This window comes from Mirounga angustirostris, unplaced genomic scaffold (assembly GCF_029215605.1).
Source record: "Mirounga angustirostris isolate CCGP_5_RB_7025 unplaced genomic scaffold, mMirAng1.0.hap1 SCAF_1, whole genome shotgun sequence".
Taxonomy (NCBI): domain Eukaryota; kingdom Metazoa; phylum Chordata; class Mammalia; order Carnivora; family Phocidae; genus Mirounga; species Mirounga angustirostris.
Genome location: NW_026991709.1, coordinates 202,357,055 through 202,374,431, shown reverse-complemented (window position 1 = coordinate 202,374,431; position 17,377 = coordinate 202,357,055). Strand labels below are relative to the sequence as shown.

Below are 17,377 nucleotides of genomic sequence, written 5' to 3'. Positions count from 1 at the left end.
TACCGTCATGCTCTCCTCTCCACCTTGCTCCCCATATGCCACACTGGCCACCTCACTGTTCCTCTAGCACCCCTGGCACAGTCCTGCCTCAGGGCCTTGGCACTGGCTGTTCCCTCGGCCTAGAATGCTGTTCCCCCAGGTGCTAGCAGGGACCTTCCCTCACTTCCTTCAGACTTTACCTACAAGTGTCACCTGCTCAGCACACCCCTGACTTTCCCATCAGTCTTCTTGGCAGTTGTCACCATCTGCTCACTGTATCTCCTACTCATTATTCTTGAACATGCACTCTGTGTGGGCCAGGGTCCACCCGGCCCATCAGACCAGGAAGACAGGCTCAGCACGTTGGGGGTATGAGGCCTGCCTGGCCTGGTCACGTATTAAGGCTCAGCCCGAGGCCAGAGAACTGACTAATGCTGCAGCTTGCCTAGCAGGCAGAGGGGCCTCGGCGATCCTCAGCTAGCTAGCCGTGCCCCCAGAGGTCTGGCTGGGCCTGCGGTGCAGCCCTGGACCTTCCAACTCCCCCACCTCCGCCCTCCCACCCAGCGCGATCTGTCACTATCTGGTCACCATGGCAGCCATCAGTAATGGGAGAGGCACCCCCGCCCACCAGCCCAGCCCCAGCTGCCTTGAGTTTCATCTTGGCGGGGCCAGCTGGGAGGCCACCAACGGGTGGATGCAGGGCAAAAGGGAAGGTGGCTCCTGGTGCTGGCAGCTGGGACCTGACAAGCGGCTGCTAAGGTCCCAAGGCTGGCGCCCCTTCCCTGTTCCACCTGACGGCAGGCCTCCTCTACCCCCCGGGAGCTCATCCCCAGGCCCCCCCATCCCCACCCCTGCCGGATGCCTTTGTCACCTCTCTCCCCTGCTGAGCTCCTCACCAGGCAGGGAGGGGTTAGGGCTGGGCCCTGCCCCTGGGATTTCTGAGCTCTCCGTCCTGTCCTGGCGACCAAGCACCAGGTTTCAGGCAGCCACCTCTGAGGCAGATGAGGCCAGACTCCGGCAACACAGGTCCTCCCTCCTTCCTGGGAGAGGCCCAGACACTGACCTCGGGACAAAGGGCACAAAGCCCTGTCCAGCTCACGGAGCCCAGTGCAGCCGCAGCGGCTTTGCAGGGGCTGTTCATGCTGCCTTGAATGAATGCTGGTCCCCCCAGAACTTGGCCTGGCAGATCCTTCTAATTGTTTGGGTGGTGACCTCATCTGAGAGGCCCAGCCAACAACTCTCCCCTGCTCGCTTACCACCCTCTCTGGACAAGAGGGGCCAGCTGGTGCCCTGGCTTTCTCTTATGGAAGGGTTCTCGCCATGGGTTTCTCCAGGTAGAGAGTTCAGCGCCTCAGCCACTGTGGCCCTCCCGCGCCCACGGCCCCCACAGTAGCCGGTCTCAGTCTTGGCGGAGGACTGCCCACAGGGCAGCAGTGAGGAGCAGGGGACAGGTCGGGCGGGGCGGGCGTGCATTTGCTCCTTGCACACACCCTCCCCATATGACTGAACTGAGGCCTGAGTGCTTCCTACCTCCCTTGCCACCTACAGACCACCCTGGGATACTGGCTCGGAGTCCTAATGCCCCGGGTGATGGCGATCCCCACTCTGTACCTCAGTCTCCCTGGATGCCAAGGGAGCTTGGGAGACACGCCTGTGCCACTCGGAGCTCAGCATCATGGAGTGGCTGTCTGAGGGGTGGGCACTCGGTGCAGCTGCTGCTTACAGGCCCTGGTCTCCAGGGCTCCCCTCCCAGCAAAGGTCCTGGGGGACGGTGCCCAGGACCCTCCCTTCTAAGCCTTGGTTCCCACATGTCCCTCCGCAAGTGGCCAGAGCAGACATGGATCAGGTGGGGCTTCCCATGGTGGAGACATTTATTGACAAGAGCGGGGCTGGGCTGGGCTTCCAGCCTCCGCCTCTGGCCAGAACAAGGGAGAGCGCGCATGACGATGGGCGCCCTGAGGGCGGCATGGGTCGCTGTCCCATGGCTCAGGAACCACGGTTGGGGCGGGCCTCACGCGCTGGGAGCGTACTGCAGCACCAGCCGGTCAAAGTCGTTCTCCTTAAACGCAGAGTGCGGATGGCAGGGGTGGGGGGTGGGGGGGTGGGAGGAGAAACAAAGAGAACATGAGTCAGGACCCCTGTCACTGGCCTTCCCCGGCCCCGCCCGGGGGTCTGGGGACCTGGGACAGACCGACGGCTCGGGCTCACCTTGGCCTGGTACTCCTTGATGAAAGGGTGGCAACGGTGTGCGTCCTTCAGCTGGGACAGGTAGCGGTTTGTCACCTGCAGCAGAGAGGAGGCCAGGTGAGCTGAACAGGGGCCCCCAGGGGCCTCTCACATACAGGGTGAGGGGAGGGCTAGGGTGGGGTGGGGGCTGCCCAGCTGACCCCAAGCAAGAGCCCCCGTCTTCCGTCACCTCCATCAGCCTACCCTGGAATCTGGCAGATGACAGGACCCTCAGGGCTGGGGTGGGAAGAGGGGGGGCAGCTGACACAGAGCCTACACTCCGCACACAGTGGAAGGAGGCACCACAGGGTTCAGGCGAGTGGGGTGGGAGGGACCCAGGCCCTAGAAGAGGGCGGAGGGCCAGGAGGAGCGGAGGGCAGGTCGGGGGGAACAGGGCTGGGAGGAGAGGTGGGTTTGTTCTGGGCACACTGTACGGAGAAACCCGAGGTCTTGGTATTAGAACCTGAACCCCGGACAGAGCCCTTGCTGCCACCCTCGCCCCACCTCCCCAGGCCCGCCCCCACCACATGGGGCGGGGGCAGCTGTCTCCCTGAGACTAGGGGTTCAGTGCTGTTTGTGGGGTGAGTGGGAGAGTGGTCCTGTCTGCTATACTATGCTAGCCCCGAGGCTGCCCGGGGGCCCTTCTATAAGGCATGGGTGACGGACTGCCAGGAAGCCTGGGGGTGGGTCCCCAGCCAACTGGGCCAGTCAGCCACCTAAACAGCGGGGCCCCAGAGTTCTCCCTCCCTCCCCCTCAGACAACATGGACCCCTCTTCTCTGTTCTTTCGCCCACCGTCCACCCGGAGGCGGCACAGGTGGGGGTCCCGGCTCAGCTGGCCCTGGCCTGGGCACGCTCTGAGACACAGCCCACAAGTTCCCAGGGCCCACGGGAGCAGCTGGCCTACAGCCTCCGCACCCGCAACACCCCCTTCCCAGGGCCCCTCGCGCTGATGGCAACCGCACCCCCTCCAAAGAAGTGGCTTTCTGCCGGAGACCCTGACCTTCAGAGCTGGGGCCACACCACAGACCCCTGCCCACCTTAGGCTGGCGCCGTGGAGAGCAGAAAACCTCCCTGTGCCCGGGGGTCCTACCTCAGGGGGCTTGCCCAGGTGCTGTGACAGGACGATAAGGTTGATCAGTGTCTCTGGGTGGCCACTGTCCTGGAAACACAGGGGCATAAGCGATCAGGGTCAGCTCCCCAGGCCCCCGACTTGGCCTGCCCACTCCCATCTCAGGTGCTCCCACTGACCCAGGGTGAAGACATGACCCACACAAGGTCACACCCTCAGAGGTGGGGCAGGGGGTGGGGCTGGGAGACCCAAAGCGCACCCACTGGCCACTCTGCAAGGCGGTGACCTCGGGGCCCTCCTTTCTGCCTGGGAGGCAGTGCGGTGGCAAGGGGGGCCCCAGCCCCACTCCACCTTCCTGGCCTCCCTGCCTCTCCTTGCCTCTCCCCTGCCCTCCCGGCTTCTTCCCCTCTGAGCCTGTTGTCTCATCTGTTGCCCAGGATGAGACAGACCGCCCTGCCGGTCGCAGTTTGGGAGGGGTTATTTATCACACCAGTCGCAAAGGAACAGAGCCCAGCCCAAGGCAGCCTGAACACCATCACAAGCAAGCTGTCCCTCTCACTGCAAAAATGAGGTCTGAGACCACGGGGCAGACCGCGCCTGCCCCTCCTGCTCACCAGGGCCCTTGGCAAGAAGCTGCAGGGAAATTACCAGAACATCCAAGCAGGTGACCTCACCCCACCCACCCACACGGGGCTCTGAGGCACAGGGAACCCTGGGAACTGGCCCCGGATGACCTCGGCCAGGAAGGTCAGACCACTGCAGGGAGCCGACTGGGCACTCGAAGCAGAGACACAGCAACCCGGACACAAGGTGTTGTAGGTTCGAGGGGCCTCTGCACAGACCCGGCTCCACTCCATGGCTGCTCTTCTTTGGGGAGACTCAACGCCTCCCCACTTTAGTTTCCTCAACAGTTGTCATGGGGGACAATGGCACGTGTTCACAGAAGCAAAACGAGGGGAACGCCAAAGGAATGGGAAGGACAGTGGGAAAGCATGGGGTGGCCCACAGGACCAGGACGACAACTGAGGCCATGGCATGCCTCGGGCCATCGAGGGGTCAGGGCCACGGGGCAGTAAGCCAGCCCAGACGGGGTCGCAGAGAATGAGGACAGATGGGTGTCATTTAACTGGGGACCCCATTGCCCTCTCCTTCTGGGGCAGAGACGCCCCACCAGGCCAGGCATTCCTGACGAGCCCTGACTGCACCCAACAGTCCAGCTAAGGTCAGAGCCTGTCAGGAAGGCACGGTGGCCGGCATGGACAAAGGGCGCCTTGGCAGGGCAAGGCACCTCCACGCGTGCAGCCCAAGGAGCACCTGACTGATGACCCCTGGCCCGTCCCTGATCTGCAAACAACTTCCTGATGGTAACTCGACGCCTCACACAGGTAAAGGGGAGAAAGCTTCCCACCGGTGTCTGTTTCTTGTTAGATGACGAAATGTTTTCAGAAAACAAAAAAAACTTTGACATTTCCTCTGATTATAAAAGTAACACACAAGACCTCACATGTTGGTTGGGGGAAGACAGCGGGGGCTGCCCTGCCAGGGCCCCACTCTCAGTCCCTCTTCTAGACCCAGACAGGCAACGTCTCCCGTCTGCATCTCGCTCTCCCCTTGGTAATGAACGGCAGGCATCTCTTCCAAGTACTGGCTCAAGTGAGGAGTCACATCAAGAGGCCCCCAGGTCCAGCAGCCAAGGTGATAGCGAGACTTTTTGCTCAGCTCAGGCCAGCTGAAGCCCAGGCCGATGGGATCCTCCCATTTCTAAGAGAAGCCACGATCAACATTTCTATTTGCAATCTGATTCCTAGCTGATTTGGTGTTAAAATAAATTCCCACGTGGTCACATGCCAGGCCCATGGGGCTGCCTCTGCAGCAAGCCCCGCGTCCCCTGCCGCCCCCACCGGGAGCCTCGGTGCAGGCTGGGCCTGCCGTACCTTGTCCAGCGCCTCCTGGAGCACGCCTTCGGCGGCCTCCCATCGGCCCTGGGCCATGTGGCAGGCCGCCTGCCCGTTGAGCAGCAGCAGGGTGGATGAGCACTTGTCAGCCATTTCCTGAAAGATGTAGTAGGCGTCCTGCAGCTTCTCGCCACCCTGCAGGGACAGTTCCAACATCACCGGTTTGTCAGCCCGCTTCCCAGCCCTACCACCTCCCGCTCCCTCACAGAGCAGGAGGACGCCAGCACGCCGGCACTTCGCTGAGGCGATGTCGGCGTGGCCAGCGCGAGGCAGGCGGTCCCTGGAGCCCTGTCACCGGCATCCTTCGTTCAGAAGAATGAAAGGTTCTGCCTGCCTGCTAAAGACGCAGCACCACTCTTAGAGGGGAGCCTGAGGCCAAGACGTGTGTGAAAAAACGCAGAGCTGGCGAAGAGCGGGCAGGGTTCACCCCGCTAAACTAGATACTGGAAGCCAGCTTGGGTGGGGCTCAGTGCCCCCAAGGCCGGTGCAGGCGCATGCGGACGGGGAACACATTTTAAGCAGCCCATACAAAAACAAAACAAAACAAAAAAAACGACTTAGAGAGAGGAAGCCCAGTGCCAAAGGCCAGAAGAGGGGCCATTGCCAAGAAAGGGGGAGCAGGTGCCCAGGCATGGGGGGAGATAGGGGCTGGGCACAGGGGAAGGTGTGTGTGTGGGGGGACACTGTCCACTGCCCAGTGCCAGGAGCCCAGGGAGCAAGCTGAGTAGGAGCCAAGCCCAGGGTGAGCCCCGGGAGGCTGCACTGCCAGGCAGGCCCACTCGCTCCATCAAGTCTGGTTCCAGAGCACCCCAAGCTCATTCACTCTGGCTCTGGCCAAGCTGCTCAGCTGTGAGGAGCCAAGAATGGGGCTGGGGCTGAGCAAGGTGCAAAATGTGCCAGGGCGCAATGGGCTGGGGGCTCCCCTGGGGGACGGGCCCTGGCCCCAAAGGAAGGAGCAGGTCCAATGTGTCCACAGCAGCCTGCACCAGCACCCTCCCCACAGGAGCGGCCAGCACTGGATGCAGGGGGCACCTCCCACCTCCCAGCTCTCTGATGCTCCCTCGTTCCCCCAGCACGGCCCAGGGGCTCACCACAGCCAGATTGACCCATGCGGTGGCCAGCTGGGTGAGGGTAGCATCCTCGTCCTGGTCCTGCATTTTCTTCAGCTCCTTCCTGGGGACAGAACAGAAGGGTAGGAGGGAGCCCCCCGCATTCCTGCTCACAGGGCACACATTGGCGCCGGCTCGAGTGTGCCAGGAGCCCCGACCCGGCCGCTCTCACTGCACACTTGGGAAGCTCACCCCAACTCTGCAGGTCCCACCCTCGTCACAGAAGGAAACTGAGGCAAGGACGGCACCATCCCTCGTCCCAGGCAACACCCTGCAGGGAGGGTCGCATGGGAGAGACGTACCGGGCGAGGTCTAGACGGTCCAGCTTCAGCAGGATCTGCACGGTCATGGCCATGCTGCAGGACAGAGAGGCAGTCAGCCGGCACCCTCGCCACTCTGCTGCCTATCGGGGCTCCCCCGTGTGGGCGCCACCTCCAGGAACATTCCTAGGAGTGCTTAGGCCACCAGCCCTGCCTTGCGTAGGGCAATGCTGAGCCACACTGGACTCAGACCCAGGCACTATGCGCCGGGCCAAGCCTCCCACTGCTTCCCAGGGCCCTGGCTCCCCCCTTTCACCACTGAGCACACGTGGGGCTGGAGCTTTCATGAGGTCCCAAATCGTCCCACTCTGACTACCCTGAGGCTGGGCATCCTTTCTGCGCCCCACTCCTGGTGTGAGGGGGACACTGGCCACTGCCCAGTGGCAGGAGCCCAGGGAGCAAGCTGAGCAGCCACGCCCAGGGTCAGCCCCAGGGAAGGCTGTGGGTCCAGTCACAGAGGTGCTGCGTGGGGCAGGTGCTCACCCCCTCTGGTTCCCGCACCCGTGGCTTCCCTCTCTGCCTGACAGCTATGACCACCAATGACGTATGTAGTCACTTGTTCCCACACTTTCCCGCCCAGATCAACATGTGTAGGAGTCTGAGAAATAGTTACAGAGTCTGCTGCTTTGTAAGCTGTGTGCCAGACCTATTTCTAAACCGCCACAAATCCCTTTCTGGATAGAGCGGGGACAGAAACAAGAAACAAAAATGAACCTGTAACCAACCAACCAAGGGACAGCAGGCCCCAGAGAGTTCACAGGGGTGGGCTGTCGCACCCTCCGGGACACGGCGCTGTAGATGCAGCGCTGGCCGGAGTCACCTCCTGGGGTGGGGGCTAGAGCCTCTGGCACGCCGCAGGCCCCGGAGTGCCGTGAACGGGAGGGCCTGGGGGAACGCGGGGAGGACACGGAAAGGCCCGGGCCCAGGGACACAAGGCTCTGTGGTGGGGGTGGGGGTACAGAAACCACAGGCAGAAACAAAGGTGCTTTCTCCTCTGCCACCGGGAACGGAGGGTTTCCAGCCCTGGGAGCCGTGTCCTTGGGAACAGCAGCCCAGCCGTGCAGAAAGGACCGAGGATGGGAGCTGCAGCCTGAATGGGAAGCCTGGGCCCCACTGGTCTCTGCCAGCAGCCCCCCACTGTTCCCATGACAACGGCCAATGAAGCACTGAGCAGCCTGGAGACCAGCCTGGAGGCCTTCTCCCTGGAACAGGGAGGACACTCACCACTCCAGGCTGTCCCCCTGGTGCAGGGCACGCAGGGCTGCATCTGGGTTCTGGTCGTGGAAGTAGATGGAGGCAGCCATCAGCAGGAAGGTGGTGTTGGTCACGTCCACGCTCCTGCTCATCTCCCGGTCCAGCTCGGCCACAATCGAGTCCCTGCAAGACAAGGCTGCTGAGGGCCTGCAGCCAGGGGTGGGAAGCAGCCTCGCCCCCATGGGAGCAGACAGGTCCAGAGAGAGTGGGTCAGGCGCCCAGGGGAACACAGCAGCTGCAGGCGGAATGGGCCCAGCTGTCTCCGTCGAGCCCCACTGGGTGCCAGCTTCACCGCCTTCCCACCTGGCACTTCCCACCATTATGCAAAGAAACTGAGGCCTCGTGAGGAGATGTGGTGCAGGCGGGGCCATGTCCACAGAGCAGCGCAGATGACTGCCTAGGCCTACAGATCCAGGGGGCTGTAGTATCCACACCACCCCGGACGTGGAGGGCCGGGCCAACTCGCCGGGGATGCCTCTCTGGAGACAGGAAGCCACACAGATGAATCTCACCCTGATGACATCGCTGCCTCCCCAAGGAGGCCGGCTGCTCCTGGCAGGTAGGCCACATGCTGTGCTGGGGGCCAGGCTGGAGTCAGGGCTCCGCCAAGGATCAGCCAGTTCCCCCACAGGCCATAGAACATCTGAACCATGATCTGCTTAACTAGAAAACAGAGCCAAAACCTGTTGTTCCAAAAGGCTGCTGAGCAGTTGACAGGAGAAGGGAAGGGCCAGGCCCTGAGTCGCCACCAGACAAAAGCTGCTGTTCAGGGTCCACGGGTTCTCCACAAACACGTGCATGGCACGTGGGCTGCTGGTCAGGATCTACATCTAAGGCCCTGGAGGATGGGGACACTCCTGTCACTGTCTTCGTGACCACCAAGGTGCCTGATGGACAAATGACTTCACATCTGAGACTATTTCCCACTCTGCACACCCGGACCGCATACAGGGTGTGACAGAGAGTTGGCATGGAGCCCTCGTGGCCACCCCATGATGTTCCCTGCCTGGGAACCTACTGAGAGTAGACATGCCACCTGCCATCGTTAACGTGATGCGAGCGTCATGCGCTCTGTTACTCAAACATGTCATTGTTCACCTACAGGTGCCGGGACTTTCTCCACAGCCTGCTTGCTGGGCTGGCTAAGGGGCAGCAGTTTGGGCTGCCAGGACGGACGTACCCTGAACCCTTCTGCCCTCCTGGGCCCCTGCCCCAGGCCCCAAAGCAGCCCCTGCTCCTAGAGGGTCCCAGAGTCCCCTCCTCTTCCGAAAGGAGACTAGGGCTTGTCACCCTGGCTCATGAAGTGTGGAGAGGGAGAAAGGATAGCCTCAGGAGCCTGCCTGTCTTGGTGTCCCGGGGCTGCCGTCACAAAGCACCGCAGACCGGGAAGATGCAAAGAGGAATAGACTCTCTGAGAGAGAAGAAGCTCTAGAAAGCAGGAGTCTGATATCCAAGTGTGAGCAGGAAAGGTTCCTTCTGAGGCCTCTGAGGGTGAATCCATCCCAAGCCTCTCTCCTGGCTTCAGCTGGCTGCCCACAGTCCTTGGCATCCCTTGGCATCTGTGTCACCCCGATTCTGCATCTTCACACATGCCTCCCCTCTGTACCCTTCTCTGTCTTCTCCTCTTCTGTCTCTTATGAGGACACCAGTCTCTTGCCTCAGGGTCCACCCTATATCCAGGATGATCTCCAGATCTTTAACTAATTACATTTGCAAACACCTCATTTCCAATGATGTTATATTTGTGGGTTCTGGGTATCAGAACCTGGGGGCCCCCATTCAGCTGTCACTGCTGACAAGTAAATCCCCCTGAGCCTCAAGCTTTAAGGGAGAAGGAGCCCAATCAGGAGCCGGGGCACATAATGCTGCCCTCCGTAAGGGCAGTGGTAGGGGTCACAGCAGGTGGTCTCACCTACACCTGGGACCCAAAGACAGCCTCTGTGGCCCACAAGAGTAGCACAGTATCAATAAGGTCATGATCAAGTCCTGATCTAAGGAGTTCCACGAGGCAGAGATTGGGGAAGGCTGTTCTGTGAGGCTCCTTGCCGCTAAGAGGGACACTCCAGGGTGAAGGTGGGCTCTTGGGGCTGGGCAGGGGGGCAGAGGAAGACCCACAGAGCAGAGCGTCTCCATGTCATGGGCTAGGCTGTTGCCCTATCCCAGGCACCCTGTGGGGAGCAGATTTGAACATAAAAGTTCCTAATCCCAGGGGGGCCTCACGACCAGCCATTCCTGGGGTGGGGGAAAGGGTGCAGAGGAGCCGTGGAGCCCGCCACGTCATGCTGGTGCCCCACGGCACGAGCGAGATGGGGTCATACGGCTCCCACCTGCAGAGACAGAGGCAGAGCCCATAAGCACCCGGGCAAGTATCCTGGGCAGCAAGAGAATGAATGGTTTACACAAATGCCCCTGCAGGGTAGCAATGTGCTTTCACTGAGGCTCGGGGAGGTAAGAAGGTGGGGAGAGAGAGCCCACCCCCGCCCTCCCATCCTCACCTCCGGCTGTCATTGGCCAGGTACTCAGCGAACATGTGCACGGCCTGGAGCTCGGGGGCCGAGGAGGGCTTGATCTCGTCCAGGACCACACCATACTTCCTCTGCAGTCAAGATAAGCATGCCGTCAGCTTGGCCTACTCTCTGCTGTGGGGCTCAGACTTGGCCTCCTGGGGCACACGAGAGCTTCTTAGGGCTCTAGCAGCGCCCTGGCAGAGCCCCACTGCCTGGAACGAGCGGCCGCCACCCCCAGGGACACCCCCCCCCCAGGCTGCCAGGGGCCAGCCCTGCTACAGCACCTACTGGGAGCCAGCATGGCATCACTTGTCACCTGTCAGGCCATGGTGCCCACCACTCTAGCTGAAGACTCCAGCTGTCCAGCCCCCAGGGCTGAGGTGACGGGACGAGGGCCCTGCCAGCTCTGGGGGGAACGCGTTGCCCAGGGACAGGGGTTCTGGGCATCAGGACATACACCCCCTCCCTGGTGACACACAGAACTGGTGGTGGTCACTGCTGGGAGGGGAACTGGAGTCAGGGTCGCATTTTCACTACAACCCTCTCTAGGTGGTTTTGATGTTTTTGCTGCCACCTACAGGTGTTCTTCTGTGTGTACACATCGCACAGATACATCACAAGGAGATTCTGAGGGACACTAGGGCAGCCCCTCTGCTGGGGGCCACACATACTGTTCACTGTCAAGGGCAGGGGGCAGGGGGGGTTGAGGGGTTGGTCAACGGGAGGGTGGGGTCCCATCAGGCTCCAGAACACTCCACAGAGGGAAAGATATGAACACAACCAGGAAGCCACCCAGGGCCTAATGTGAGGTGGGGGCAGCCGCGGAGCCATGTGCCCAGGACAGATCACAGTCCAAGACTGAAGCCGGAGGGAGAAGGCAGGTGGGAGGCCGGCTGCCGGTGGGCCTTGGCAGGGGAGACTGGGACAGGGCACAACTTGGTCCTGTCTGCACCATCTGGACTGCTTGCACGCCCAGGGCAACGTTCCTAGAGCCTGGAATAAACTATGGCCTCGACTTAACAGCAGTGTCAACCTTGCTGCATCCACCAATGAAAGCACCCCATCAATCTCAGACGTGAGTAATAAGAAAAGCAGCCTAGGGGCTGGGGGTGGGTACATGGGATTCTCTTTACTATCTACTTGATTATTCTGCAAACCTAAAACTGTACTAAACAAACAAAACCTACCGATTACATAAAAAAAGAAAAGGGAGAAATCCCTACGCTGGTCCTTGGGCCTGGTGAGTCCACAACCTCAGGGACACGGCCACCTACTTGTGGAGGCCACATCGGCTGCTCAAAGTCCTGGACTCTGCCCTCCTTTGTCTGGCGTCCCCACCCCCATCCCCACCCAGCACTCTGTTCCTTTACTCTGTTGTCCCAGGGCTCTGGAGGTCACTAGCCCACACTCACCTGTGCAAGGTATGCTCTGTACAGGAAGACATCCCTTTCCACGTCTCTCTCCGGGCTTGAGGGCTGCAGAGAGAGAGACAGCTCAGGACGCTTGGAGCCCCGTGCCAGACACATGGAAGCCAGGAGCAGGCAGCTTGCCCAGTGGACACTGGGCCTACGTCCCAGCCCTGATCTTGTCCAAGACCACCACCACCCTGGGACGGGGGCTCAATCCTCACCCACATCCGTCCAGGTAAAGACAGTGGGGCACCCACTCCAGCGGCACAGCAAGGGGTCAGGGTGGAGCCCACGCCTTTAACCACTGGACATGTGGCCACTCATACTGATAGGCACCCCCAGGGTGCAGCGGATCAAAACAGAAGCCGCGCAGTGGTATGGGTGGTCCAAGATGTTGGGGGAAAATGCCCCAGTGCATGGGTTTGTAAAAGTAGAGAAAACAGGGGCGCCTGGGTGACTCAGTCAGTTAAGTGTCTGCCTTCGGCTCAGGCAGTGATCCCAGGGTCCTGGGATCGAACCCCGCATCGGGCTCCCTGCTCAGTGGGGAGTCCACTTCTCCCTCTGCCCCTCCCCCGGCTCGTGTTCTCCCTCTCTCTCTCTCTCTCTCTAATAAATAAATAATATGTTAAAAAAAAAAAAAAGAAAAAAAGGTAGAGAAAAAAAGCCTGGGAGGAGTCCCATGCAGAGGTGGATGGGTGATTCTGAAGAACCGATGGGACCCAGGAGATGTGCAAAAGGGACTTTACTTTTTTTAACAAATATTTCCATGCAGCCTGTTCCTGTCCCGTTTTTGTCCCGAAACACTTTTTAAACATGGAAAACAGAGGAGACAAAGGTCTGCCTCACTCAGAGGACCTTTCTGGGAGAGCTCAGCCAGCTGCCCGGGCTCAGGGACATCCGCGTCCAGCCGGGGCCATGCTGCTCAGCCCCGCCGCTGTAGAGCCGGGGAGCCCTGGTGAGGGGATTTCACACACTGCTCACTCTGGGACTGTGGGGAAGCCCCCTGAGCCCTGGCCAGGCCACGAGGCTATGGGGGAGACGACCAGAGCCAGGAAAGGAAGAAGGCTCGTAAGGACTCGGGCAGAAGCTGTGTGGTGAGTGCTAGGCAGACCTCCAGATCTGAGAAAACAGGAATGGCATGTTTCTGAGCAAATGCTTCTCCGCCATTTGCAGCTTGGGGATAGCTCACCAGAATTACTTGAGAACAAAGCCAGGAGGCCCACACCCACCAATGCCGGCTGACCCCAGAGTGGCCCCTGACTGCCCCCAGACAGCTCAGAGGTGCAGCTAATCCAGAGGACAGTGAGTACCACGGGGGGTTGGGTAGTGATGGGATGGGGGCCACCGTCAGGATGGCCACACTGGACCTTCAGCTCCTTGAGGCTTTCTTCACTGCTTCGTCCCCAAGACTAGGCAGTACCTACCATCTTGTGGGCACTTAAGAATGTCTGACAAACAAGGAAACGTCACGATGGTGACAGAGCACTACATCCGATCAAGGGCAAGGACACCCTGGGTGTTCCACGCGGGGCCACCTCAGCTCAAGTCTGTCAGAGATTGCTGGGGCCACTGTAATGAACTACCATAAACTAGATGGTTGGAAATAACAGCAAATTATTCTCTCATGGTCCTGGAAGCTAGCAGCTCAAAATCAAGGTCAGCAGGACCATGCTCCCATCAAAGGCTCTATAGGAGGATCCTTCCTGGCCTCTTCCAGCTTCTGGGGGCTCCGAGCATTCCTTGGCTTGTGGCCCCATCGCCCCCCATCTCTGCCTCCATCTTCTCTGTCTGCCTCAAACCTCTCTTTGCCTTTTTCTTAGAAGAGCACCACTCATTGGATTTAGGGCCTATCTGAAATCCTGGCCGATCACATCCAGAGATCCCTTATGGAATTATATCTGCAATGATCTTTTTGCCAAATAAGTCATGTTCACAGGTTTCGGGTGAACATATCTTTTAGGGGACACCGTTCAACCTAGTATAGGCTGCCTAAGAGAAGGTTTAGGTGGCCCATGGACCAGAATTAAATCGCACTGAATGGCTCAGTGGGGACAAGGAGAATGGCATGGTTTTGGGCCAGTGCATGTTTCCCAAGTCACCAAAGAGAGAGCAGTTCCCTGGCTGAGAGGCTGGGCTGCAGTGTGCATCCACCCACAGCGACCACCAGTCCGGTTTCCGTGACTGTTTCCAGTCCCTCTCTAAGTATAGCAGGGCACGCTGGTCCTCCCTTTCAGCAGCGACAGAAAGTCTGAACATTATGACAGGAGAAGACTCAAAGAACGTACTGCTAATGTAAGTAGAACACAAAACAGAAGCCAGACAGCAGAGCATAACTGTGACGCTGAATCTCACAGTGACCCTGGTGAGACAGGTGTCATTGTCCCTATCGGACAAGAGGGGAGACAGGCACACAGAAATGTAGGGACTTGGCCCTGGCTGCAGAGAGAATGTAACAGAGCCAGAGTCTGAGCGCAGGTCTGTCTCGATCTTCTGTCTACATGCCCCAGGAAGGAGGCACACAACTGTGGTGGTGAGCCAAATAAGGGATGCCCCCCTGTGATGTCCATACCAGTCCCTGGGACCTGGGAACAGCTTCCATTCTGTCACCAAAGGGACCTCGAAGATGTGACAAAGGTTATGGATCCTAAAATGGAGAGAGTGTGCCGAGTTATGGGGGAGGGCCCAGCCTAATCTCAGAAGCCCTTAATAGTAAGAACTTTAATAGCAGAGGATAGTCAGAAATAATGCAGGAGCAGGAGAAATCCCAGCGAGCCCAACTGTGAGAAGGATTCGACCCGACATCCTGTGGCTGGTTCTGACATGGAGAGACCCCATGCAAGACCGAGGATTGGAGAGAAGCTTCTAGGAGCTGAGGCTGGCCCCTGGCTCAGAGCTAGCAACCTGGAAGCATATACTTCCCTAGAATCTCCAGAAGAGACACAGCTTGGCCAACACCTTGATTTTAGCCTGATGTGAGCCATGTAGGATTTCCGATCTACAGAAACTGAGAGATAATGAACTTGTGTGGCTACAATCTGCCGTTTGTGGTCATTTGTCACAGCAGCATCAGAAAACGAATACAACTGCACAAGTGTCATTTCAAGTGTGACAGCTACCTGAAGTCCATTTTAGGCTTTATCCCCATGATGCTCAGGGAAACCAGGAATACTGTCAAAGGCCAGAAGCATGACCAAGCAAGCCTTCTCTATTTCAGAGTCCAAAGTCCTCCCAAGCCTCTGGCTGCCTTGGTGAAGAAGTCCTCTGCTCCTTTGCTTGGTGCTCCAATGGCCTCCCACACCTTCAGAATAAAATCCAAACCCCTACTGTGGCTCCCGAGGCCCTGCCTAGGGCCCTGCCCACTTCATTCTCCATCCTCCCCCTGCCTACACTCACCCCACTTCTGCTACACCAACCTTTTATGCTCGGACTACCCGGAGCTCATCTCTGCCTCAGGACCTTGGCAGCAATTTATGGGGTTAGACGCATCTCAAGGTTCAGTCTCAGGTTCAAATGATGGTCAGAGAGGCTGGGGCTTACCGGATCACTCCCAGAGTCAGCAGCCTCCTCACCCCCATTTTCCAACACAAAACCTTTTTTTTTTTTTTTTTAAGACAGGTATATGTGCTGGGTGTTTTTTGTTTTTAAGTTTATTTATTTATTTTTACTCATCTCTACGCCCAACATGGGGCTCGAACTCAAACTCACAATAAAGATCAAGAGTCATATGCTTGGGCGCCTGGGTGGCTCAGTCATTAAGTGTCTGCCTTCGGCTCAGGTCTGATCCGAGGGTCCTGGGATCGAGCCCCACATCGGGCTCCCTGCTCAGTGGGAAGCCTGCTTCTCCCTCTCCCACTCCCTCTGCTTGTGTTCCCTCTCTCGCTGTGTCTCTCTCTGTCAAATAAATAAATATAATCTTTAAAAAAAAAGAGTCGTCTGCTCTTCGGACTGAGCCAGCCAGGCACCCCTCCAACTCAGCACTTTTTATCTCACCCCTTAAGCACTCAAGTTACTACATATTTACTCGCTTCTTTACTCCTTTAACCTCTCTAGGACACTAGGCTATGTGAAAACTAATAAAAAGAAAACTAGTTGAAAACAGAGTCAGGAGGCCAGAAGGGGGAGCTCTCAAGCCCTGACACTAGAGGTCAATGGCAGACCCCAACAGAAGAGGAGGTACCACGCATTCCCCACAGGAGGAAACATACACTTTATCATCCTCACAGGAGGATGAAAGATCGTCTCCTTGCCTGGCAACTGCCTAGCCAAGGAGAGACTGTCACAACTCAGGCAATGAGAAGCCACTAGACTTTGAGCTCCCAGTTTACTCCAATGGATTTTTTTGTTTATAACAGCCCCTCTCAATTCCCCCTTTCCCCTGTGAAAGAGCAGTCCTCTTTGTTCTCTGGCTTGCCTATGGTTTTGCCATAGGTTATACGTCCCAAACTGCAATTATCCATTTCCCCAATAAACCCATTTTGCTAGTAAAATAACTTGCCAGTTTTTTTTAAGGTTAACAACAACAAGGGCGGGCAAGACCCTGTCAATTTCACTGCTCTTAGAGAATCGCCAATAGTTCACAAAGTGTCAGTAACGTCCATGTCCCTCCCTAAAAGTTCCTGCTAAAGGACCTGCCGCCCCCTCTTGTTATCCACTGGCTGGGCCCTGCCTAGCAGGGCTATTTTCTGGCTCTCAAATGGCCAACCTCATTCCCATCACTGTCCATCACACCACCCCCTGACTTCTTGTTTATTTACTCGTTTACTGTCTCCCTGAGGACCTTAAGGTTTCCAAGAGACCACGAAGTTTTATCTATTTTATCACTGCTTTGAACCCAGCACGAATACACCGCCTGACCCATAGAGAAGCTCAATGAGGAAATGAATGAATAAATGAATGAATGAATGAAATGAATGGGCAAGTTTGGGGAGAAATAACAGAGCTAGTGGAGCAGGGTAACGTCGAGGAAGCCATTTCTCTCTTTAGCATCCTAAAATGAGAACAAACAACAATCCCTACTTCACGGGTATTGAGGGTATGGTGGCACATATGGGCTCTCCACAAGTGAAAATTACTATTATTAATACTATAGTAGCATAAACACCTCCCTTACTCAAATGCCTTCCACAGCGCAGAACGAGCTCTCAAAGTGAGAAATATCAAAAACTGTCACGGCTTTGAGTTTTGTGATAGGCAAGGGTAACTCCTCAGAGCGCTCTGAAGAGATACGTTGGGGGGAAAATGCCGCAAGAAGAAGGAAGATTTTTTTTAAAAATCAGAGCGCGACCAGCGGCCACTAGGAAGCGTCTTTCGCCACCACCATCCCCTCGCCCCCGAGCGGCCGCACCTTCACCCGCTGCGCCTCGTTAATGCACTGCTGGTAGCTGCCAATGTAGAAGGCATTCTTCACGTCGAACAGCTCGTCCACTTCCCCGGAGCCGCCGGAGGCCGGGCCGGGAGCCGGAGGCGCCATATCGCTGTGGTCCCAGTCGCTCCTCTTCCGGAGGGACACGTCGGCCGGAAGCAGGGCCTCACCGCAAGGCACGCTGG

At 58.1% G+C, this 17,377-nt stretch overlaps 1 protein-coding gene across 2 annotated transcripts; it reads right to left on the bottom strand.

The window, feature by feature from the left end:
* Positions 1 to 1,821: 1,821 nt before the first annotated feature.
* Positions 1,822 to 17,356, bottom strand: COPE (COPI coat complex subunit epsilon). Of its 2 annotated transcripts, XM_045862671.2 has the most exons (10): positions 17,175 to 17,355; positions 11,834 to 11,896; positions 10,410 to 10,510; positions 7,885 to 8,037; positions 6,643 to 6,696; positions 6,323 to 6,404; positions 5,211 to 5,366; positions 3,298 to 3,366; positions 2,188 to 2,262; positions 1,822 to 2,038 (listed from the first exon to the last, which is right to left on the bottom strand). In XM_045862671.2, the coding sequence occupies exons 1-10, from the start codon at positions 17,298 to 17,300 to the stop codon at positions 1,991 to 1,993; spliced, it is 927 nt and encodes a 308-aa protein (XP_045718627.1). In that variant the 5' UTR covers positions 17,301 to 17,355; the 3' UTR covers positions 1,822 to 1,990. The 2 variants fall into 2 exon arrangements, with proteins under 2 accessions (XP_045718627.1, XP_064453627.1); XM_064597557.1 differs by lacking the exon at positions 6,643 to 6,696 and having other exon boundaries at positions 17,175 to 17,356.
* Between the last annotated feature and the right edge of the window lie 21 nt (positions 17,357 to 17,377).